The following is a 24,025-nucleotide window of genomic DNA, read 5'->3' as shown; positions in this document are numbered from 1 at the left end:
TCCTTAAGTACTTGAGAATGACTAAAAATCTTTTATTGGTATATGATGGAAGTAGTCTTAGGGTTGAGGGCTACATAGACTCGAGCTTCCAGTCCTATGTCAATGATAGCAAGTCTAATTCAGGGTATGTGTTCACCTTAAATGGATGAGCAGTATGCTAGAAGAGTTCCAAGCAAGACACTACTACTGACTCAACCACAAAGGCAAAGTATATAATTGTGGTAGAGACAGTAAAGGAGGAAGTTTTTATGAAGAAATTCATCATAGATCTATGAGTTGTGCTAGGCAGCGAGGAGTCGATTCCCTTGTACTGCAACAATTACGGGGCGATTACTAAAATGAGGGAACCCGGGTCTCATCAGAAATGTTCAAGGAGGTTCTAGCTTATTAAAGAGATAATCGCCCGAGGAGATCTAGCAGTGGAAAGAGTTCCATCTGAAGATAACATCGCAGATCCACTAACAAAACCGTTTTCTTATATTGTCTTTAAGCATCACAGGGGTCTGATAGGGATCAAACACATAAGTGATTGTCATTAGGTCAAGTAAGAGATTGCTAGTCATAGGTGCCCTGCAAGCCAATCACATGAGTGATAGCATGCGTGACATGACACACAATCTTTTTGCTTATTATTATTATTATTATTATTATTATTATTATATATTTTCACTTTATATTGCATAAATATATTGTGATGTTCATGGATCTATGCAATGAGAATCGAATCGTGATGAGATCATGATAATAAGATCGATTCATCTTTAAACATAGACCCTAAATAATCCTGGTCATAGGTTACTCAAGAGGGACATCAAGATAATCAGATAGATTGGTGTGCTGTATACCTATCCATATGATGGAGGCGGTTGGTCTCATAGCTGCTCGTGTGGGGACACTAGAGTTATAGTACAAGTGCTCATTGGAGAACGAGTTCACTGATTGATATGCTCACGGAATGCTGGATGGTTGATGATACCTTATTGTTAGACAGTGATTCCATCATCTCAATAATTTAGGGGCTTATTGGATATCCATTAAGATAGGGACTCCGACGAATATCTCATATTCGAAACTTTACTTGTCATAACACCTACCATATATATGACCCTCTAGGCCCAATATCGAGCTGGTCGTGAATCATGCCTGTTAGAACTCCTAGCTTAATGAATCCAATCCTTTGCATATATTTGTCCTCAGTTACCACATATCTATAATCCCTCATCCATCTAATATCCCAAAGACCGTAAGCGGGACATGTTGCTGTCAGGGCCATATGGTTTCTCCTCGAGTCTCGCTTTAATCGGATTCTCCTGGAGAACTATTTCTCTCTCAATTCGAATAACCTTAGCCAAGTATTTGTTTGAGCAAGAACACATGGGATATTTCTCTCAAAATGCCAAGAGTGGTTGATCCTCTATCGACACTCAATAGTCCTCGTAAGGTTAGCTGACACTCCCGATGATCGACTATACTAGATCTAGAACTTTCAAATATACAAGTATTGTATTAAAGAGTGGAGTATTCATACAGGACATCCTTGGTGTTTCAAGTCTAAGAACTAAGCACATCATTGGGATGATGGGATTAATGTCTAACAATGAGGTATCATCAACCATCCAATATTCCATGAATATATCAATTAATGAACTCATTCTCCAATGATCACCTACACTATAGCCCTAGTTTCCTCACACAAGCAACTATGAGACCAATCACCTCCATTATATGGAGAGGTATACATCACACCAGTCTATCTGGTTATCTCGATGTCCCTCTCAAGTAACCTATGACTAAAATTATTTAGGGTTTGTGTTTAAAGGTGAATCGGTCTCATTATCATGATCTCATCACGATCCGATTCTCATTGCAAAAATCCATAAACATTATATATATATATATATATATATATATATATATATATATATATATATATATATATATATATATATATATATATATATATATATATATATATATATATATATATATATATATATATATATATATGCAATAAGAAATATAAAGTGAAAAAATATCGTAATAATAATAAGCAAAAAGATTGTATATTATATCACACATGTCATCACTCACATGATTGGCTTGCAGGACACCTATGGCTAGCATGAAGACTCAAGGGTAACACATCGAATGAGTGGAGTTAAAAAAAACTCGCTCTTGAGCCAAGCACCTCGACGTGAAGCCCTAAGTATTGCACCTAAGTAGAGCCCATGTACTCTCTAGCCACACACCTCGACATGAAGACCTGAGGGCTACATGTAGGCTGAGCCTATGTACTCCCTAGCCATCCACCTCAGCATGAAGACCCAAGAGTAGCACCCAAGATGAGTGCAGTTAAAAATGACTCGCTCCTGAGCTAAGCACCTCGACTTGAAGCCTCGAGGGCTGCACCTAGATTGAGCCTATGCACTTCCTAGCCGTGCACATTGGCATAAAGACCCAAGGGATGCACTTAGGATGAGTTTACACGCTTCCAAGCCATTCACTTGGCATGAAGACCCAGGACCGTAACTCGACTAGACCAACGTGCTCCCAACACCCCAACCAATAGATTTCCATCAGAGCATATACCCAACAAAAGAGCATGCAAGTACACCCTCCAAAGAAAGGCCTCGAAGGACGCCTTTTTGAGGGGGTGCAAATGATAGGGATGATTTTACCCTATGCCAACTCATCTACCACAAAGGCCAACACTTAAGCAGGGCTCCAAGTCACTAGCCCCAAAATGGCACTATAGTGCATCCCAATATGTCCCACATCAATGATTGGCAATAACTGCTCTACCTTATCAAGATTAAAAACCAAAATGATTAAGCGATTAACCTGATCATATCCCAAGCCAACCAGTAAGAAAGCCCAAGGATCATCATGTATAAAAAGGAACCTATCAAATCACGCTGAAGGAGACTTTCAACTCAATCATATAGCTTATATTGTTATTTCTTCCATTTGTTGACTTAACCATCGGAGGGCCTGACATTAGCCTATCATGTAAGATCATCGGTTGTCGAAAAACACTCAAACGACCCAACTCTCTACACTTTATACAAGAACAATACTCAAAGCACCCTGTCGGTCCATCGATCGACCAAGAACACTTCACCGGGTGAGAACGTGCCCAAAAGAAACCCGTTCAATTCGGAGGAATAAATGGGAGTTCAACAAGAACGGCCTAAGCAGGGAGAAAGAGAAGAGGGAGACCTTCGCCACCATTGCCGACCTCTACCACCCTCCTGGGGTTTCCGTTTCATCTGCATTCTCACTGCAACTCCCTGCCTCATACGCTAATATTACAGAAAACCCTTTTGTTCATTACATTCTGCCATGAGAACATCCGATCCCAACGTTTGGTCCAAACCGAATCAGATTTATCAGATCAGACCATATAACAGCAAATGATCCGAAATATATATATATATATATATATATATATATATATATATATATATATATATATATATATATATATATATATATATATATAGGATGATTTTTATGAAAATTTATTTTTTATTTTTTGTACCAAAGATGCCCATGCCCATAATTTTTTTTTATCTCAAATTGTACCTCTATTTTTAATAATATTAAAAATACCCTCATTAGCTCATAATTTTTCCGTCAATTTTGGAGACACCTTATGGCCTGATCTATATGGTGCATTGATCTAAATTGTTAGACTGTCATAGTGTTTTTATTTTGTTGACTTACAGTATTTTTTAATAGTGTTAAAGTATTTTTAATGAGATATTGAAAAGATTATAAAATTATTAAAAAAATTATAAGTAACATTATATTTTTATATTGTATTTTTAATGAGATATTGAAAAGATTATAAAATTATTAAAAAATATTATAAGTAACATTACTCATAGACCATTCCAAATTTTTAGGCTTAAAGTTACCTTGAATGAGGTTATGAGTTCATTTATATCATTTATAATGTTTTCAAATATGTTTCTAAATATTTTTATTATGGTGATCAAAATATATCTTTTTTTTTTACTCATCCACAAAAGGTAATTTCGGTATTATTTGAAACAAATGCACCTTTTGAACAAATTTAAAAATTCAGAAAAATCGCCCTAATTAATAATGAATTTTTGATTAAAAAACCATGTTAGTTTTAATAAGTTATAATGAATAAAATTGAATGAAGTTTTAATAAGATTAATTACAAACATTGTAACTACTCCAATCTTAATTAATTTTGCCCAAAATATGCCAAGAAAACGTTCTCATTTGCTCCAATTTTAAGTATTTTTTATCCAAAATATATTTACTATTATTTATCTGTGCATTATTATTATCATCATTTAAATGGGGATTAACCCTTTTTTAACAGTTCCAGAATAATCGATAATTAAGCACCGCTATTGTTATTGTTAAAATCCTTCACTAAGGCTTTGTTTTCTCAGTTTCGGAAATAGTAATACTTGAATTATGTCTAAAATAACTATTAATGTCACAGGATTTCTCCTATATTTATACTGTTGCAATCTCTTCATTTACAACATAATCCAATAATTACAAAATAGGTTATAGCTGATGTGGGCTCACTAATTAAAGCAATAGCATATATAACCTTTCAGTTGCTTATTGTTATTTGAAGCCCGTCAATTAATGTGTACTTAGAATTAACCACTTAATATTCAAGTAATTAACTAATTAATCGGTACTGCCTTCATTGCAGCCGTTCAAGGACGCGGTCTTTTGTACCCGTCCCATGTTGATGGCAGGATGGAGATCACCTGTATAACCCTCCGCAGAAAACATGAGCTACTTCCAGCAAAAAGGCCCTAGTGTGGTACGGACTGCACAAGTTTGGGCCCCATCTGAATCAATAGAACAGGGAGTCTGTGTTCGCTGTCTCGGTGGAGACATGTCTTCTTCTTTCTTCAAGTACCCCTTCGCTTCCCTCCCTCCCGGCCGTCTATCTCTCTACCCCTTTCTTCTCCCCACCGTCGCAGCGAACGATTGGATGAACGGTTGATCAGTCCTTTCCGACTATCTTCCTTCCCTCGAATTTAGCAGATTCGATAATTCTGAGAGACATGGGGAGGGAGGCCGCCTCGTCGGAGATCGACAACACCGTAGGCCACCTGGAGCCGAACCCGGATGTGACGCCGGACCCTCCTCCGACGCCGCTAACGCGGCCGCCGTACCGGAGGTGGACCCCCTGGCTGGTGCCGGCGATCGTCGTGGCGAACCTGGCCCTGTTCGCCGTCACCATGTACGTGAACGATTGCCCCAAGAAGAACAACTACTTGGGGAACTGCGTCGGTCTCTTCCTCGGGAGGTTCGCCTTCCAGCCTTTGAAGGAGAATCCCCTCTTCGGGCCGTCGTCCTCAACGTGAGTGCTTTTGTTCTATTCTTCTTGTGTTGCGTTTGACATCATTAATTGCGTTGCAATTGTGGTTTGCCATGCTCGAACGCAGGTAAATTTGGGTTTTTGAGCGCTATGGTATTGTATGTTCGTGATGGATGGAAATCTCTCTCCATTTCATGTCTATTATTTTAATTTCATAAAGTCGTTGATTGCGCATGTTATGATTTCCATTTGTTTAGATTTAATTAAAGCTGTGGTTCATTTTTAGATTTAATTAAAGCTGTGGTGAGTCAGCACGGCTAGGTCTACGGGTCGATGTCAAGGGTCTATTGTGGGGTGATCTGGATGATGAGGTGGCCGGGCCCTCGGGAAGGAGTGGTATTGGCGTTGGTCGAGATCGGGGCCGATTAACAACTCCACACTGTCGGGCGACCGACGCTCCCGTGCCGAGTCCCTCGTCGTCAATGAGTGGTCGCCCTCCTACAAAAATGGTCTTCGTCAGGTGGTCCCCGGCTGTGGCCCCTCCGACGAGCAAATTAGTAATGAGAGAGATTGCTTTTGCTTTATCCCTTTATGTTTTCTACCTCTCGGCTAGGGGTTTTATACTATGGCGCGAGGGTTGATGGTGCATCGATTCGGCGTCGCCGTCGACCCCCGAGGGATGGGACGGCCCTTCTAACTGGCTATCGTTCCGAGACGTGCAGAGCGACGTCAGACGGCACCGCCCCGATCTCCCGGGACGGGACGTGTGATATATCTTATTGGTACGAGCTCCCGGGATAGGACATGTGGCATATCTTCTTGGTACAAGCTCCCGGGATGGGACGTTGTTAGGACTCTAGCTAGGAGAGTCCTAATTTAGAGGAACATTCATGTAAAACCTACCTAAGCCGATGACCCCTATTAAAGATGTGAAGAGGCCGGTGTTAGGACTCTAGCTTGGAGAGTCCTAATTGAGAGGGACATTCATGTAAAACCTACCTAAGCCGACCCCTATTAAAGAGAGGTCGGCTAGGGTTAGGAGGTTGTTTCTTAGAGAAGAATAAGGAGTTGTAAAGGAATAGGAGTCTTGAGTATGAGTCTTATTAAGAGTTGGTTAGAAGTAGAAGTCTTGAGTAGGAGTCATATTAGGAGTTAGAATTTAGAAGCCCTATAAATAGTTATGTATTCCTCCTCTTTTCACAAGGAATAGATGAATCTTTTCTACAGCCTTTGAGCAATAACTTGGAGGGAGGAACCCCTATAGAGTTCCAAGGAGGCCGATCCCCTAAAGAGATCAACCCCAAGTTTAGAATCTGCAAGGGTTCTAACACTTGGTATCAGAGCAGCGTTCTTGGCGTCTCGCTGCCCTTTCATAGCCATCTATCAACCCTCCACAACCATCCAAAGCAATTCCCATAATTGCTTAAAACATCGTCGCCGAATTCCGCCATCATCTCCACCACCGCGGATCATCCTTTGATCTCCCCGTGAATTGCAATAGGTTCTGGTTTCCTACCTTACTACTGCTGCAATTTAGTTATCCTTATTCGAAAAAAAAAAAAAATTTATTCCTATATTGCTGCATAAACTTTTCATCACAAAGTTTTCATCTCTACAATGAAAGATACATTGTAGAATTCCAATCGCATAGCACCATCTATTTGATCTTGCTACTGTGCTTTTTCTATCCAAATTTCTACGAAATTTTTATGACATCTTTGACACTTCCTAACAGTGGATTTCTTTTTTTTTGATAAGTAACAGTGGATTTCCCTTTGGTTTCATCGAAAAATTCTCAATATATAAACTACTGATCTTTTATGTCCAATTTGCTACACTTGAAAATCTATGCTGCAAAAAATTTCAGCCGCATATTGTTGCCTTAACCCATCTATTTGTAATCTTTTTTGAATGAAATTTCTTATACACTTCATAGATCATCTTGGCTTCCATCTAAGATTGATCTATTGAGAAATTCATCTCTAAAAACGATTTTGTGTTGCTACAAATTTTCGTCATAGACCGCTGAAATTTTTCGACGAGAATTCTGCAATCGCAACTTGCACCAATTTCCTTGCTGTTATACTGCCGAAATTTTCTTGATTAAATTAGACATCCTTGCTGTCATATAAACTGTGATTTTGCTATCAATTCCCTCCTTAATTCTCTCAAGTGTTTGGTGAAAATTACGTCGAGAAATCGTTGTTTCTTCGACGATAATTCTACTCTTACAAGACAGCACATACTTGTTGCAACTTCCACGAATTTCTGTCAAACCTTTGCTACCATCTACCACAGATCCAAAATATTCATCCACAGTCCTAAAACTCAGCCAAACCACACCCTCAAACTGCACCCAAAACAGCCACAAAACAAGCCTAAACCGCAGCCTATATCCACCAATCCACCAACCCTTTCAACCATCACTTCTCTCAACCTATACATGCCTTTAACCCAACAACAAAAGAGATATCTTAGCATCATAGATTTAGGGGCATATACTATGGCATCTAAGGAGGCAATCAATGCTAAATTTGAAGCCTTGGAGGCGCGAACGGAGGATAAGATTCGGACGCTCTTTACCGAACTTAGATTGGGCCGACCACTAAGCCCGAAGAAATCATATCAAGGAGAGAGATTTGCCCAATCGCACCAAGCCCGAAGAGATGACTTACAAGGGAGGGGAGGCTCTATGATCAACCTCAACTATCCATGCATGAGAGTGGACTTCCCTAGATGGGAAGAAGGAGACCCGATTGGTTGGATCTCGTGCGCGGAGCGATATTTTCGGTACCACAAAATCGCGGATGTATCTATGGTGAAAATTGCAGCTATACATATTGAAGGGGATGCTATACAGTAGTTTGACTGGTTTGAACATACATATAGAGTCCTTTCATGGCGACAATTCAAAGAAGGACTACTGATTCGCTTCAGACCAACCGATTATGAGAATATTGATGGACAACTAGCAAAGATCCGACAAACCTCCACCATTCAAGAGTACCAAACCAGGTTTGAAAGGTTATCTAATCAAACTCATGATTGGTCTAAAAAACAGTTATTGAGGACCTTCATTGAGGGCTTGAAGCCGGAGATCCGAGGAGAAGTTAAAGCGCGACAACCATATACGCTTATGGCAGCCATCTCTTTCGCACGACATCAAGAGGAGCAATTGAACCATGAAGCTCGGAGGACTAGGGTCACTCCTCAACCAGTAATATTGAAGCCCTCAGCCCCTCCTACTGTCGACCAAGTCCCTACACTAAAGAGGTTAACAGGAGAAGAGCTTTGGGAGCGATATGCGAAGGGGTTATGTTGGCATTGTGACGAACCGTGGAGCCATGAGCATCGCTGTAGTAAAGGGAGACTTCTTATGATTGAACCAATAGAAGAAGAGGTCATTGAACATCCAGAAGAGAGCCTTAAACATAACGAAGAAGATACGGAAGAAGAGCCACAACCGACCGACGTTACAGGGCACACACTAGCTGGCTACTCAAACCCGCAAATGATGAAAGGGAGACTTATGATTGAACCAATAGAAGAAGAGGTCATTGAACGTTCAGAAAAGAACCTTGAACATAAAGAAGATGCGAAAGAAGAGCCACAACCGACTGACGTTACAGTACACGCACTAGCCGGCTACTTAAACCCGCAAACGATGAAAGTTGGAGGCCTTCTCAAATAACAACCGATCAATGTTTTCATCGACACGGGCAGTACTAATAACTTTTTAAACAGTAAGGTTGCTGTCCAAATGGCTTTACCTATCGAGAATTGCAGCAGGTTTGACATTAAGGTCGTCGATGGATGGATTTTGAAGTATGATCGTAGGTGCCTGCAAGTGAAACTGTTGTTGATCATGAGGCCTTACCAAGAGATAATTACATATCTCTTCCTTCTCCCTCTTGATGATAATGAGGCTATGCTCAGAATTAAATGGTTGACGATATTATGTGATATTTCTTGGAATTTTATGCAACTAATTATGAAATTTTATAGTAAGGAGAAACAGGTGATACTGAACGGGAAACGTGGGGGCGACGTAACGACGATTTGCACACAACAAATGGAGAAGGTTTTGCATAAAGCATGCAACGGCTTTTTGGCACAACTTGAGCAGCAAACTAAGGGAGAGCCAATAGAATTTGAAGATCCAAACCTACCTCCTTTTTGGCACAACTTGGCACAACTTGCTGAATTTTTAGATATATTTGACGAACCGCACAACCTACCTTTTACCCGTCGGCATGATCATTATATAATGATTCTTTCAGACAAACCTCCAGCAAATACTTGGCTATATCAGTATCTACATCTCCAGAAGGATGAAATAGAAAGGATTATAAAAGAGATGCTCGAAACAGGAGTTATTCGGCCAAGTTGCAACCTCTACTCTTCACCGGTGCTACTTGTATGCAAGAAGAACGAAACATGGCGAATATGCGTTGATTACCGAGCTCTCAATGGCAAAACCATCAAGGACAAATACCTTATTCTAATAGTAGATGAATTTCTAGATGAAAGGATGCACAAATCTTCACAAAGCTGGACCTTTGATTCGGGTATCGTCAAATACGAGCGTGCGAAGAAGACATACCGAAAACCACCTTTTGAACACACAACAACCACTACGAATTTTTGTTTTCTTCAACAGAAGATGGAATATCTTGGGCATATCATATCAGAGGAAGGTGTGGCAGTGGACCCATTCAAAATTGGAGTAATGCAAAACTGGTCGACCCCGAGAAACATAAAATTGCTACATGGCTTTCTGGGTTTAATAGGCTACTACCGCAAGTTCATGAAAAACTATGGAAAGATCAATACACCACTTACTTCTTTACTGGAAATAGATGTCTTCCAATGGTTGGATAGAGCCTCCACTTCCTTCAACAAACTTAAGGCAGCCATGACGATGACGCCGGTGCTAACATTACCAGATTTCAACCGACCCTTCATTATTGAGGCCGACGCATCTAGAGTCGGAATTGGAGCCATTCTCATGCAAGATGGTCGACCATTCGCATACACTAGCAAGATATTATCTCCCTCCCATCAAAATAAGTCAATATATGATAAGAAGATGCTCGCCATTGTGCGCACAGTAACAAGATGGAGACCCTACTTGATTGGTCGACGATTTCAAATTAAAACCAACCATAAAAGCCTCAAGTACTTTTTAGAGCGAAAGATATCATCCCCTGAGCAGCAAAAATGGATAACAAAACTTCTTGGATTTGATTATGAAATAACTTACAAAAAGGGGAAAGAGAATATTCTTGCAGATGCGCTTTTGCAGCTACCCGAGCAAGCTGAAATTTCTGCCATTTCACTTTCGACCAGCGACTTTCTTGAGGATATTAAGATGGAATGGCAAGAAGATTCAGAGACTAGTAAGATTATAAAAAATTTGGAGGAAGCACCAAGCCGTGGCTCATTACAATTGGGACTCAAAAAAATTACACTATAAGGGTACTAAATTGAAAAGGAGTACAGCATATCACCCACAAATCAATGGCCAGACAGAAGTTATAAATAGGTGCTTGGAGACAGCCCAAAGTCACCCGACAAATATGACTATCCAAGGAGAACTCCAGACCTAGCCAAGTACCATTATTGATCGACGGATCGTTACTCGACGACGACGACCCACTACTAAAGTGCTAATATAGTGGGTGAACCTACCAACAGAAGATGCCACTTGGGAGAACTATGATGTCTTGAAAATCAAATTCCCAAAATTCATGAATCGTCAGCCTCGAGGACAAGGTTGATTTGAAGAGGGCGGGTCTGTTAGGACTCTAGCTAGGAGAGTCCTAATTGAGAGGAACATTCATGTAAACCTACCTAAGCCGACCCCTATTAAAGAGGTGAAGAGGTCGGTATTAGGACTCTAGCTTGGAGAGTCCTAATTGAGAGGGACATTCATGTAAAACCTACCTAAGCCGACCCCTATTAAAGAGAGGTCGGCTAGGGTTAGGAGGTTGTTTCTTAGAGAAGAATAAGGAGTTGTAAAGAAATAGGAGTCTTGAGTAGGAGTCCTATTAGGAGTTGGTTAGAAGTAGGAGTCTTGAGTAGGAGTCCTATTAGGAGTTAGAGTTTAGAAGCCCTATAAATAGTTATGTATTCCTCCTCTTTTCACAAGGAATAGATGAATCTTTTTTGCAGCCTTTGAGCAGCAACTTGGAGGGAGGAACCCCTATAGAGTTCCAAGGTGGCCGATCCCCTAAAGAGATCAACCCCAAGTTTAGAATCTGCAAGGGTTCTAACAGACGTGTGGCATAGGGCTCTGACTTGGCGTGCTGTGTCGGTTGTGACATGTTCAGGCCGCCAAAATATACCGTATCACTTCTCCCCCTCCCCCCCCCTGCCAAGGCGTGTTGTGGGGTCCTTAACGGGCCAGGAGGCATGCCTGAGTTGGAGGGGTGCTGGTCGCTTAGGAGGAGAAAAATGGAATTAACTCGTTATGGGGCGATCGGAGGGGCAACGCCCTATGCCTCGGGCAAGATTGACTCTGCTGGTCGGGCAGTTGGGACCTGTCGTCCTGATCGGTCGGATAACCGGTTTGGCGTGGTTCGGAGCTACGGACCTCGATTTTGCGAGTCTGCGAGCGAACTGAGGTGACCCGGTTAGAGCTGCGAATTGTGGATCAACATGGAGCGACTCATGCGTCGGACGGGGAGGGGCGACGGGCCGACCACGAGGTGTGACTCGGGCGCTAGGTTGTTCGAGATGTGACTCAAGCATCGGATCGGCCGCGAGGTATGACTCGGGCGTTAGGTTCTTCGAGATGCGACTCGGGCATCGGATCAGCTGCAAGGCATCGAATCCAGACCTGTGGGCCGAGCGGTTATGCTCATGCTCAAGTTTTGGTGCCGGCGGGTCGCTTGTTAAGAGCAATCTGGAGCGACCCAGGCAGGAGCTGGAATCGCAAGCCGAGTGATTATACTCAGGCTCGGGCCTTGGTGCCGGCGAGTCGCCTGTCGAGAGCGATCTAGAGCGACCTGGGCAAGAGCCTAACCTACGAGCCGAGGGACTATGCTCGCGCTCAGGTTTTAGTGCCGCCAGGTCGCTTGTCGAGAGCGATCTGGAGCGACCCGGGCAAGAGTTGGAATCGTGAGCCGAGTGATTATACTTGAGCTCGTGCCTTGGTGCCGATGGGTCGCTTGTCGAGAGCGATTTGGAGCGACCCGGGTAAGAGCCTAACCTGCAGGCCGAGTGTCTATGCTCGCACTCAGGTTTTGGTGCCGGCGAGTCGCTTATTGAGAGCTATCTAGAGCGACCCGGGCAAGAGCCTAAACTATGGGCCGAGTGACTATGCTCGTGCTCAGGTTTCGGTGCTGGTGGGTTGCCTATCGAGAGCGATCTGGAGCAACCCGGGCAGGAGCTGGAATCGCGAGCCGAGTGATTATACTCGGGCTCGGGCCTTGGTGTCGGTGGGTCGCCTGTCGAGAGCGATTTGGAGTGACCCGGGTAAGAGCCTAACCTGTAGGCCGAGCGACTATGCTCGTACTCAGGTTTCGGTGCCAGCGGGTCGCTTATCGAGAGCGATCTGGAGCGACCCGGGCAGTAGCTGGAATCGCGAGCTGAGTGATTATACTCAAACTCGGGCCTTGGTGCTGGTGGGTCGCCTGTCGAGAGCGATCTGGAGCGACCCAAGCAAGGGCCTAACCTGCAGGCCGAGCGACTATACTCGTGCTCAGGTTTCGGTGCCGATGGGTCGCCTGTCGAGAGTAATCTGGAGCGACCCGGGCAGTAGCTGGAATCGCGAGCCGAGTGATTATACTCGAACTCGGACCTTGGTGCCAGCGGGTCGCCTGTCGAGAGAAATCTGGAGCGACTCGGGCAAGAGCCTAATATGCAGGCCGAGCGACTATGCTCGTGCTCAGGTTTCGGTGACGGCGGGTCGCCTGTCGAGAGCGATCTGGAGTGACCCGGGTAGTAGCTGGAATCGCGAGCCGAGTGACTATTACCTGGATGCCGCTTCATGCCGTCGTGCTATGTGGCGAGCCGGGCGAAGCGTCACTTTAGCCTAGCATGTAACTTTTTATTTAAATGGCCTTCAGTGGTGGTCCTCGGGCGATGGGATGCTTTTGGCGTGGGCTCCAAAGCGGGCGAATCTAGCGGATCCGAGGGGTTGTGACGGGTCTTAAATGCGACAACTGTTTCTCTCCTTGGGAAACCCCAACCGCCGCCCCACTGTGGATAGCCTGCCTTTTATAAACCCTACCCAAGGTGGTTATCATCACATTCACCTTTAACCCCCCGTCCCGCGCCTCGGCTCACTTCTTACAACTCGGCCGTCCTTCCTGCTTCCATCCTTCGTCCCGTGCCCAGGCTTTTGCTTGCGATTTTGAGGTCGTGATGTCTCTGTCATCATCCTCGTCGTTGTCTTCATCTCCTTCCCCTTCTCCTCCACCTTCTCCTTCTTCTTCTTCTAGGGTTTCTCGGGATGAGGTGGTCTGTGTGTCTTCAGGTAGCGCCTCCTCGGAGGCCTCAGGGAGTTCGACCGCGCTTGAGGCTCTCAAGTCGTGGCATGACGTGAACTCGGTGGTGACCAAGGACCTTTTAAGAGTGCTCAGGGATCGCTACCACATCCCGGAGCGTTACGGTCTGCATGTCCCTCAGCTCGGGCAGCGGTCGTATGATCGGTTTCCCGATGGGTTCGGGTTGACCGTGGGGGCGCTTGAGGCAGGGTTGCGGTTCCCGGTGCACCCTGTCATTAGGGACTGTCTTTGCCTTTGGGGGATCTCACCCTCCCAAGTGTCACTGAACTCATGGCGGTACCTGGTGGCCTTCATCTGGGAGTGTCGGGGGGCTGGGATCGAGCCGTCCCGGGCCCTCTTTTTGACTTGCTTCCGCTTGGACAGGGGGCCAAGCGGGTACTACCTGACCGCCCGTAGCGGTTTTAAGATCAGTGGTGCGCCTTCCAACAACAAGGGTTGGAATAGGGGTTTCTTCTTCATTAGCTGCAGCGAAGAGTGGGGCTTCAGCACTGGGTGGGCCTTTCGAACCATCGATAACGCCCCCTCGACGTTCTCCGATGGGGAAACTACAATCAACTGAGGGGTATCCTGTCCTCCTCTCGGGCAATTAAGGAGATGACCGAGGGGGGAAATGGTTGAAGCAGAGATGAGCCCCGCCACCGGGGGTATGGCCATTCGCTTATGATGGCTTGTTCGCTTGTCCTGACTTATCTGACCGATCAGTCATCTTTTGCAGTGATGGTGGATCTTCATTCGGTGAAGAAGACGGCCAGTGCCAAGGCTATCGTGCCCCTATCTCGAGACGAGGAGGGCTCCGTAGGTAGGGAGCCCCTGTAGGAGGGCACTCCGAAGAGGGCACCGGCGTCTCCGACAGAGGGGCGCCCTCCGAAGAGGATGAAGGCTTTGGCTCAGAAAACACCCGCGGGCCTCGTCACTCGCTCGAGTTCCATCCTGGGATTGCCCGGGGCCACCCTCCAGGGTGAGGGCTCGGGCGGCGTGAAGGGGAAGGGATCGGCCGGGTCGTCCGGTGGCGACCCTTCCAAGAGGGTTCCGCTGTATCCATTGTCGATACGGGAGCTGTGTTGCGTCCACTCTTGGGTCGGCGGTGAGCAGTACTAGACTCCGAGTATGGCTAATCTTCTTGCCGGGGAGTCGGGGGCCCCTATGCCGCCCGTTGGTCGACCCTTAGGGTCGACAGTCGCAAATGGGGCTGTTAGGATCAGAGCGGCACTAAGAGGGGGGGGTGAATTAGTGCAGCAAAGTAAAGTACGAGAAACTTTCGACGATTTAAACACTTACGAAAACTTCGTACGATAAAAGCAACGTTTCGTTTGAAACCGTTTCGATTGCATTTTAACTTGAAGGTATATGTAAGAAGGAGACAAAGAAGTAGAGCATCAAAGTGAAGATGGTTTGCAGTAATATAAATGACAATAAGATAAATGCAAATCGATTTATAGTGGTTCGATCATGCGACCTACATCCACTTGCGAAGCCTTCTTCGATGAGGCTCCCAACTTCCACTAGCAAATCACTTTGAAGGGGAAGGATAAATGCCCCTCTTACAACCCTTTACAAGTGGTTCGCTCTCTTACAAATTTTCAAAGAGAAAGAAGGAGGTGAACACTCAAGTAATTGAAAACAAGACTTGCTAAAGACTTTACAAAGGCTTTTGTCTCAATCTAATGCTTCTCAAAGGTTGTGTTCTCTTCTGAGAAATGAGGGGTATTTATAGGCCCCAAGAGGATTCAAATTTGGGCTCCAAATTTTGAATTTTCTTGGGTTTCCGAGGCCGGCGGTGCCACTGCCTGTTAGTGTCTGACACTGACAGTGTACTGGCGGTGCCACCGCCCAGTCCGGCGGTGCCACTGCCAGACCTCTCGGGTTCTGGGCGGTGCCACCGCCAAATCTAGCGGTGCCACCGCCTACACTATTTTAGCTCACTGGTTGGGCTCTAAACTTGGCCCAAACCAGTCCGAACTCGAGCCCAATTGGCCCCTACTTGGGTTATAGGATTAACATCTAATCCTAACCCTAATTAACGTGCTAACTATGAATTTAAAGACATTTTCTAAGCTATTACAAAGTCCGTAAGTCAAGACTTCTTCCGGTGAGCTTCCGACGAACTTCCGGCGGTCTTCCGATAAACTCTCGGAAACCATTCTGCGGACTCCCGGCAAGCTCCTAGACTTCACGATTTGATCTTGACGAGTTCCAACGAGCTTCTTCGGTAAGCTCCGATCTTTCTCGGCGAGCTCCGCGAACTTCCAACGAACCTTCCGGCGAGCTTCCGAAAAACCCTTCGGCAAGCTCCCTACTCATTCTCGACTAGTTCCGACAGCATTCCCGACGAACCTTCGGACTTTCGTCGAACTCTCGAACTCGCAACGAATCCTTCGCGCTTGACTCCGATACTTTGTTTCGCTTTATATCTTCGTCGTTATCGTAGTTAATCCTGCACATACAAGCTAAAACTCTACTCCGATCTAGACAATTATTATAACGCGAATTGACATTCTGTTGCTCGGCACGTCATTGGTTGGCGCTTCGTCCGATTCTTCAGCGCATCGTCCTCTCTTGTGTCTTGTTGCCCAATCGACGGTTGACCTCCGCAACCCCGATATCCTTGGCGCAATTCCGCTCTCCTTGGCCCGATGCCCAACGTCCGAAGCCTTCTGCCGTCCAATATCCTGACGTGATCTCCTCCGGCGCAACGTCAATTCTTCCTGCGTCAACTGTCTAATCCTGATCGATTAGACCTACATCACTCAAAATGCAGTTAAATATCTAAACACAATCAATTAGTTTATCATCAAAATCCGAGATTCAACAGGGCGACGGGCCTATTGCCCAAGAGTTCCTCCGGGGGGCGCTCCACCCATCCATAGCCAAGGATCTGTACAGCTCCCGTTCCGAAGAGCTGGCAAAGTGGGTGACCAAGTCGCTCGTCTGAGTAAGTAGTGGCTTCCTTTTCCTACTTGACCCCTTTCTGCCTAGGTGCTGACACCGACCTTCACGCAGAGTCAACACTATGGCATGACGTTGGGCACGTGATTGGGCGCCGGTTGGAGGTCGACGCCACCCTCCGGAAGGAGAACCTGGAATTGAGGGCCCGGGGGGGGGGGGGGGGGGGGCTAGAGGCCATTGCCGCGGCCGAGGAGTGTGCCTCGGCACTGGGTGAGGAGGTGGCTCATTTGAAGATCGAGCTGGAAGAAAGCCGATCACATGTCCAATCATTGAATGACGAGCTACTGACCCTTTCCAATGACATCGAGACTGTCAGGTCCGCCGCTTGGGGCACCGAGGAGGTCCTGAAGGAGGAGCGGTTGGGGTTGTCCAAAAGGATTGAGGAGGCGATCGCCAGGTATAAGGCATCCGACGGGTTCGAACGTGGCTTGGTGCGGTCGGGACGGGTACCGGGTGGCCTGCGCTCGCTTCCGGGCAAAGTACCTAGAGCTGGAGCTTGAGTCGGATCCCTTTGCCGACAATCCGACGGACCAGACCATTGACATGTCGGCGAGCGTCCCCTTCGATGATGGGCCCGAGACTCCCCCCCCCGAGCTAGGGGCTGTGCTTCCCCTCCTTCGTCAATGGATCCCCCCTTTTTTCGCTGGTCGGGTTTGGGGCTGTCCTACCCGACCTCCTCATGTAATGCCTTTTTTGCCAAGAAGTGTTTTCATTTTGAAATTCTGCCTTGGTTTTTTCCCAGCCACATGTGCGTGTGCTTCACATGTCTTCTCAGAACTCCGACCCGCTTTTCTCACGGGTATAATTTCTTTAGGTTTGCTGCGTTCCAAGTTCTTGGTAGGGGGCTTCCCTCTATGGTTTCAAGTCAGTAGGTCCCCTCTCGGACCACGTCGTAGACCCGATATGGGCCTTCCCAGTTAGGTGCAAGCTTTCCCCTTGCTCGGGTCGGGTCGCTCACCTCTGCCCTTCGGAGGACAAGGTCCCTGACTTTAATCGATCGTGTGTGGACTTTGTGGTTGTATACCTGGGCTGTTGCCTTGTATGCCAAGGTACGCAGATGCACCTTGTTGTCGATGATGATAGCCTTCGGGATCCCGAACCAGGTGATTATGATCTTCCATGTGAAGCTTTTGACTTGCTTCTCGGTAATAGCGGCCAAGGGTTCGGCTTCGACCCACTTTGTGAAGTAGTCGACGTCGACTATAAGAAAGCGCCGTTGTCCCGATGCTGGAGGGAAAGGTCCGAGAAGATCAAGCCCCCATTGGGCGAAGGGCCAGATCGCATCCATCGGGGTAAGGGGAACCACCGGCTGGTGTGGCAGTCGGGCATGCCTCTGGCATTGCGTGCATTGCTGTACATATGACAGGGTGTCCCGGCGCATGGTTGGCCAATAGTATCCCTGCCGAAGTATCTTGAAGGCCAAGGTTCGTCCCTCAATGTGCTCCCCATAGATCCCCTCATGGAGCTCGGCGAGGACCGTCTCAGCTTCTGATGGTGCGAGGCAGCGTAAGAGAGGTTGAGAGAAGGCCCTATGGTACAGCCTCCCACCGATGATGCAGTACTAGGCTTGGGTTCGCCTCAACCGTCTCGTGGCCGTCGGGTCATCGGGCTCCCTTTCGTCCATCTTGAAGCGGAGGATTTCCTCCATCCAGTTGGGTAGTAGACCTATTTCAGTGACCTCGTGAGTCGTCACCGTCGGTGCCGTTATGGACTCAATGGTTGGGACCGACATCGGGTCGCGGGCAGAGGCTGACCTGGCAAGTGTGTCGGCCCGCACGTTCTGCACCCAAGGTATTCTAGCGATTGAGAAACTATTGAAGTGATGGGCGAGTCGCTTCGCCTCCATGAGATTTAGTGCCATCGTTGGGTCGCGGGCTTCGTAGCTCCTATTGACGTGTCCTATCACCAACTGGGAGTTGCTGAAAACCTTAAGGTCGTTAACATGCATCTCCAGAGCGAGGCGCAGGCCGTGGAGTAACGCCTCGTACTCGGCCTTGTTGTTGATAGCTCGGAATTGTAATTGGAGCGACCTCTCGTAGGTTTCTCCCGACGGGCCCTTGAGGAAAAGCCCGATACCGGCCGCTCCGATAGTGGATGAGCCATCTACATGCAGGGTCCATATGTTCTAATTATTGTCCTGCCCCACATCAAGGCCTTCAGGGGTTAGCTCAGAAACGAAATGAGCTAGTACCTGAGCTTTGATGGCAGTCCTAGGGGTGTACTGAATGTCGAATTCACTGAGCTCGATCGACCATCGCAGCATGCGACCTGCCGCGTCGAAGTTAGAAAGGATCTGTCATAGCGGTTAGTCAATGATCACTTTGATTGTGTGGGCTTCGAAGTAGGGCTGCAACTTTCAGGCCGTCTTCATGAGGGCGAGAGCCGACTGAGTAGGCGGGCCTCAAGTAGAGACTAAGGGTTTCGCTCGGTTCGAGTGAGGCGAGTCGGGGCAAGTGGGCGAGGCACACCTTTAGCTTTTGGAAAGTCACCCGGTTCGGGTGAGGCGAGTCGAGGCAAGTGGACTAACACTGAAGTCCACGTAAAGTTGTCGGCCCGTCGTAGAGCCCGAAAAAAGGGGAGGCACTTATCGTCCGATCGCGACACAAACCTGCTGAGCACTACCATCCTCCCGGCAAGTCGCTGTACCACCTTGACCGAGCGGGGGGAGTGCATCTCGGCTATGGCCGACACCTTTTTCGGGTTGGCGTCTATCCCCCTTTGGTGAATGATAAAGCCGAGAAACCTCCCCAAGCTGACTCCGAAGACGCACTTCGCAGGATTTAGACACATGTTGAATCATCGGAGTGTCTGGAATGTCTCCGCCAGGTCGGTTAGGTGTGAACTTGCGGCCTTGCTCTTTACGATCATGTCGTCTACGTATACTTCCATATTCCTCCTGAGCTGGTATTTAAAAAGTTTGTCGACCATCCTTTGGTAGGTCGCGCCAGCGTTTTTCAGGCTGAAGGGCATTACTTTGTAACAGTACGCTCCTCTGTGGGTGACGATGGCTGTGTCCTCTTGATCCTGAGTCGCCATTCGGATTTGGTTGTAGCCGGAGAATGCGTCCATGAATGTAAGGAGCTCGTGGCCCACGATGGCGTCGACCAATTGATCCACCCTGGGGAGTGGATAATAGTCCTTGGGGCATGCCCGGTTGAGATCGGTGTAATCAACACACATCCTCCAGCTTCCATTAGATTTCTTAACGAGGACTACATTCGACAGCCACCGAGGGTATTCGACCTCGATAATAAATCCGACCTTTTTAAGGCAGTCGACCTCATCACCGATCGCCTTCAATCGGTCGGGAGCAAACTTTCTCGGCCTTTGTCTCACCAGCCTGGCCCCAGGGTCGATGTTGAGCCACTGCTGGGCCACTTCCGGGTTGATCCCGGGCATCTCCTCGGGGGACCATGCGAACATATCGGCGTTCCTCCTTACAAAGTCAATGAGGCGGAGCTGGTCTGCTTCAGGCAATGCAGTTCTGACCTTGACAGTCTGGTCAGGTCGGCTCTTTTTTAGGGGTACCTCGACGAGCCGCTCGGGAGGCTCCAACGACACTAGTGCTGTGGGTCCTTCATGGGGTCAGGGACTTGAGCGGGATGCAATTTTCCCGGGAGATTAATCGTCGCGAGATAGCACCACCTTGACTCCCCCGGGTCGCTTCGGGCCTCCCTGATCCCTGTCGAGGTTGGAAACTTGATGGCCCGGTGGTAAGTGGAAACCACCGCTTTTAACTTGTTCAGCGTTGATCGACCGAGGATGATGTTGTAAGCTGAGGGCAGATCGACGACCATAAAGGTGGTTATCATTGTCTTCACTCTTGGCTCCTCCCCAATGGTGACAGGGAGGGTCGTGGTCTCGAGCAAGGATATAGAATCCCCCATGAATCATGTGAGTGCTGACGCTATGGGGGTGAGGTCTCCCTCGGTTAAGCCGAGCCTTCTGAAGGCGTCGAAGTAAAGAACGTCAGCGGAGCTCTCGGTGTTGACCATCACCCTTTTTACTCGAGCGTTGGCGACCTAGATGGAGATCACCAACGCGTCATCGTGGTGGGAGCGCTCGACTTCTCCGGCCCCAAAGGTGATTTCAAGCTCGAGCTCGGGCCGGGGACGTTTCTCGACTGTGTTGCGAGTGTAGGCTTTTCTCGCCGTAGAGCTATTGCCGCCGGCCGTAGGTCCCCTGGAGATAACGTAAATTCCCTAAGATAGCATCCGAGGTGGTCTCTACGCATCAGTCCCTCTATTTGATTCTGGAGGTCGTGGCAGTCCTCCGTATCATGGCCGTAGTCTCGGTGGAACCTGTAATATTTAGACCGATCCTTGTGAGTGGCCCTCATGGGACGTGGATGTCGCAAGAGACCTTTTTCCCTAAGTTGGAGGTAGATCTCGGTGCAGGAGGTTTTCAGGGGAAGAGGTGGGGGCCTCGGGAGTAGCTCTTGTCGATCAGGACACCGAGGGGGCTGCGCCAGGGTTACTAAGATTGTTCCCCGGGATTGTTCCACCCTTGGCATCTTTCCTTCCATACGCTTCCCCGCCACCAACGCTTCGGTGGCGACGTATTGGTTGGCGCGTTGGAGCATTTCAGAGACGGTCACCGGCAGCTTCTCGATCAGTGACCAGAAGAACCTCGAAGGCTTCAAACCTATCAGGAACGCCTGCATGATTAGAGAGGGGTGAGTGTCCGAGAATCCCCGGATCTCAGTGGCAAAACGTGCCACGAACTAAGAAAGCGACTCGTCTTCACGCTGGGATAACGTGAGCAGGGTGGCCATGGAAGACCTAGGTCGCACGCTGGAGAGGAAGTTCTGCTCGAACTCCCTGGCAAGCTGGTCGAAGGATGAGACCGAGGATTGACGTAGCCGGCTAAACCACGCTCGCGCCGGTCCCCTCAGGGTGGTCGGGAATGCCTAGCACATTAATGCATCGGAGGTGCCATAGAGGGCCATCTGAGCCCAGAATGCAGAGACATGCTTTGCGGGATCGGAGCCGCCGTCGTATGTCTCTAACGTCGGCAGCTTGAAGTTGAGGGGTATTGGCTTGTCTTGTACTTCTTGAGTGAAAGGGGACCCGCTCGAGCCGTCTTCGTTGGACTCGCTCCGCGACTTTCGGAACTCGCGCTGGAACTGATCTAGGCATTGATTGACCCGGGACAACTGGGCCCTAAGTGAGTCGTCCGCCGAATCGGATGATATGGTATTAGGCTCGAAGTAGGGTAGGGTGACTCGGCAGGTTGCGGGTATGTTCTGTCCGGGCGGACCTCTCGGGTCCGTCGCTTGCTCTCAGGTTTCTCTAGTCCCGACTTGCTCCCCGCTCGGCCTCTACCGGGCCGGGTCAGTCGGGGGAGTCGCTAGCTGCATGATCTGAGGAATGAGCAGAGCGAGCATCTACATCATGCCCGCCATAGCCTGCACTTGCTTGGATAGGCCGAGGAACGCCTCGGGTGTGACAGCCGAGGGTCCTGTGACGAATCCGGGGTGCGACAACCCTGGGTCGTTGAACAGGCACCAGTAGCAATCTGGCGTTGAGGTCGGAATCCCGCCATCTCCGGGAGTGGGGAGGACCTGACTTTCGAGTTCGACGGAAGGGAGGTCGGCATGTGGTTCTCCCTTGGGGAGAGCTCCAGCCAGGTGCTCCTGCGACATGGCCCTCCTTCTAGCGCCAAAATGTTAGCGAACAAATATGTCATGGCCGGTGAGTCAGCAGGCTAGGTCCGTGGGTCGATGTCGGGAGCCTACTGCGGGGTGATCTGGATGATGAGGTGGCCGGGCCCTCGGGAAGGAGCGCTGTTGGCGTTGGTTGAGATCAGGGCGCTCTCGTGCCGAGTCCCTCGCCGTCAATGAGTGGTCGTCGTCCTACAAAAATGGCCTCCGCCGAGTGGTCCCCGGCTGTGGCCCCTCCGACGAGCAAGTTAGTAACGAGAGGGATTGCTTTTGCTTTTTCCCTTTTTATTTTCTACCTCTCCCATGGCCGACGGTCGACCAGGGGTTTTATGCTATGGCACAAGGGTTGATGGTGCGTCGATTCGGCGTCGCTGTCGACCCCCGAGGGATGGGACAGCCCTTCTGACCGGCCGCCGTTCCGGGACGTGCAGAGCGACATCAGACGGCACCACTCCGAGCTCCCGGGATGGGACGTGTGGCATATCTTCTTGGTACGAGCTCCCGAGACGGGATGTGTGGTGTAGGGCTCTGACTTGGCGTGCTGTGTCGGCTGTGACGTGTTCAAGCCGCCAAAATATACCGTATCAGATACCTAGAAGAGAAAAGAATGTTTTTGATGTAATTTTCCGATAGGGGTGGAAGGAATACATAAGCTGGAGCTATAGCTCTCTGGCGACGAGACATTAATCATACTCAACTACGAGGAAATGTGATGATTACACTGATTTGGAAGTTGGAAATGGCAAAATCGCTCACTTTGGATTCTGCAGTAGTTGATTGAAGGTGCAAAAATCTCTAACATCCTTTTGGAAATTGTGCAATCTACACTGGAATTGAGACCTTTGCTTGTAAACAAGAATCTTACACTTGTTTGCTTGTGATAGTGCCACGAATACCGTCGATTGATGAATTGGCTAGGTTGGTTCACTACAGAAGGTGCTGGCTAATCCTGGTGTCTCCTCCTCGCTGATGTGGAGTGCTGACATGGTAGATCAACAAGGGAGGTTTGCTAGGGGGATGGTTCGCCAGGGGTGATCTGGCCTTGGAACGTAGAGGCCGGGATGATGAGCGAGGATCTCCCTTGCTACGAGGTCATCTCCTGGCTGCCAATAGTCCTACACAACAGGTCTATGCCAAGGGCTTCCCGACTCTACCCCTTCGATACTTAAGTCAACGCAAGGCGGAGGGGGAGAAAGACAGTAGTGTAAGTTGTATAATTGAAGAAGTAGAGAGCAGAAAGGCTATTGCCTCCTACCTTGACTTGGCCTGGGGTGTGGCTTTTATACTTAAGCACGGAGCGGTCTGGTCATGCGTTAGCCAAGACCCCCCTTACTATGAATGTGGAAGCATTAATGAGGGCAGCTTGCTATCAGTCATTAATGCAGATGCATGGCTCGAGATATCAACCAAGAGGTGTCTAGGGAAGTTGAGGCGTGTTGTCATTAATGATCGCTGGTTCCCATGCCTTTATTATTTGTTAGTCCACATGGTCAAGGGAGCTAGAGGGTGCCAATATTATCCTTATCATTTGTCCTCCTTGGAAGGTGTGTTTCGGGGCTCCACAAGGGGTCTCGAAGT

General features: G+C 48.0%; 1 protein-coding gene across 2 annotated transcripts in view; it reads left to right on the top strand.

Annotated features, from left to right (window-relative positions):
• The first annotated feature begins 4,943 nt into the window (after positions 1–4,943).
• The window catches only part of LOC103999923 (RHOMBOID-like protein 2), a 32,877-nt gene continuing 13,795 nt past the window's right edge, over positions 4,944–24,025 (top strand). For both annotated transcript variants that reach the window (XM_065170486.1, XM_065170485.1), the window contains exon 1: positions 4,944–5,368. In XM_065170486.1, coding sequence (XP_065026558.1) covers positions 5,070–5,368 — 299 coding nt within the window. In that variant the 5' untranslated portion in view covers positions 4,944–5,069. The remainder of the gene's footprint in view (positions 5,369–24,025) is intronic.

This window comes from Musa acuminata, chromosome BXJ3-10 (assembly GCF_036884655.1).
Source record: "Musa acuminata AAA Group cultivar baxijiao chromosome BXJ3-10, Cavendish_Baxijiao_AAA, whole genome shotgun sequence".
Classification (NCBI taxonomy): domain Eukaryota; kingdom Viridiplantae; phylum Streptophyta; class Magnoliopsida; order Zingiberales; family Musaceae; genus Musa; species Musa acuminata.
Note: the sequence above shows the minus strand (reverse complement) of the source record. Positions and strands in the feature narration are given on the sequence as shown.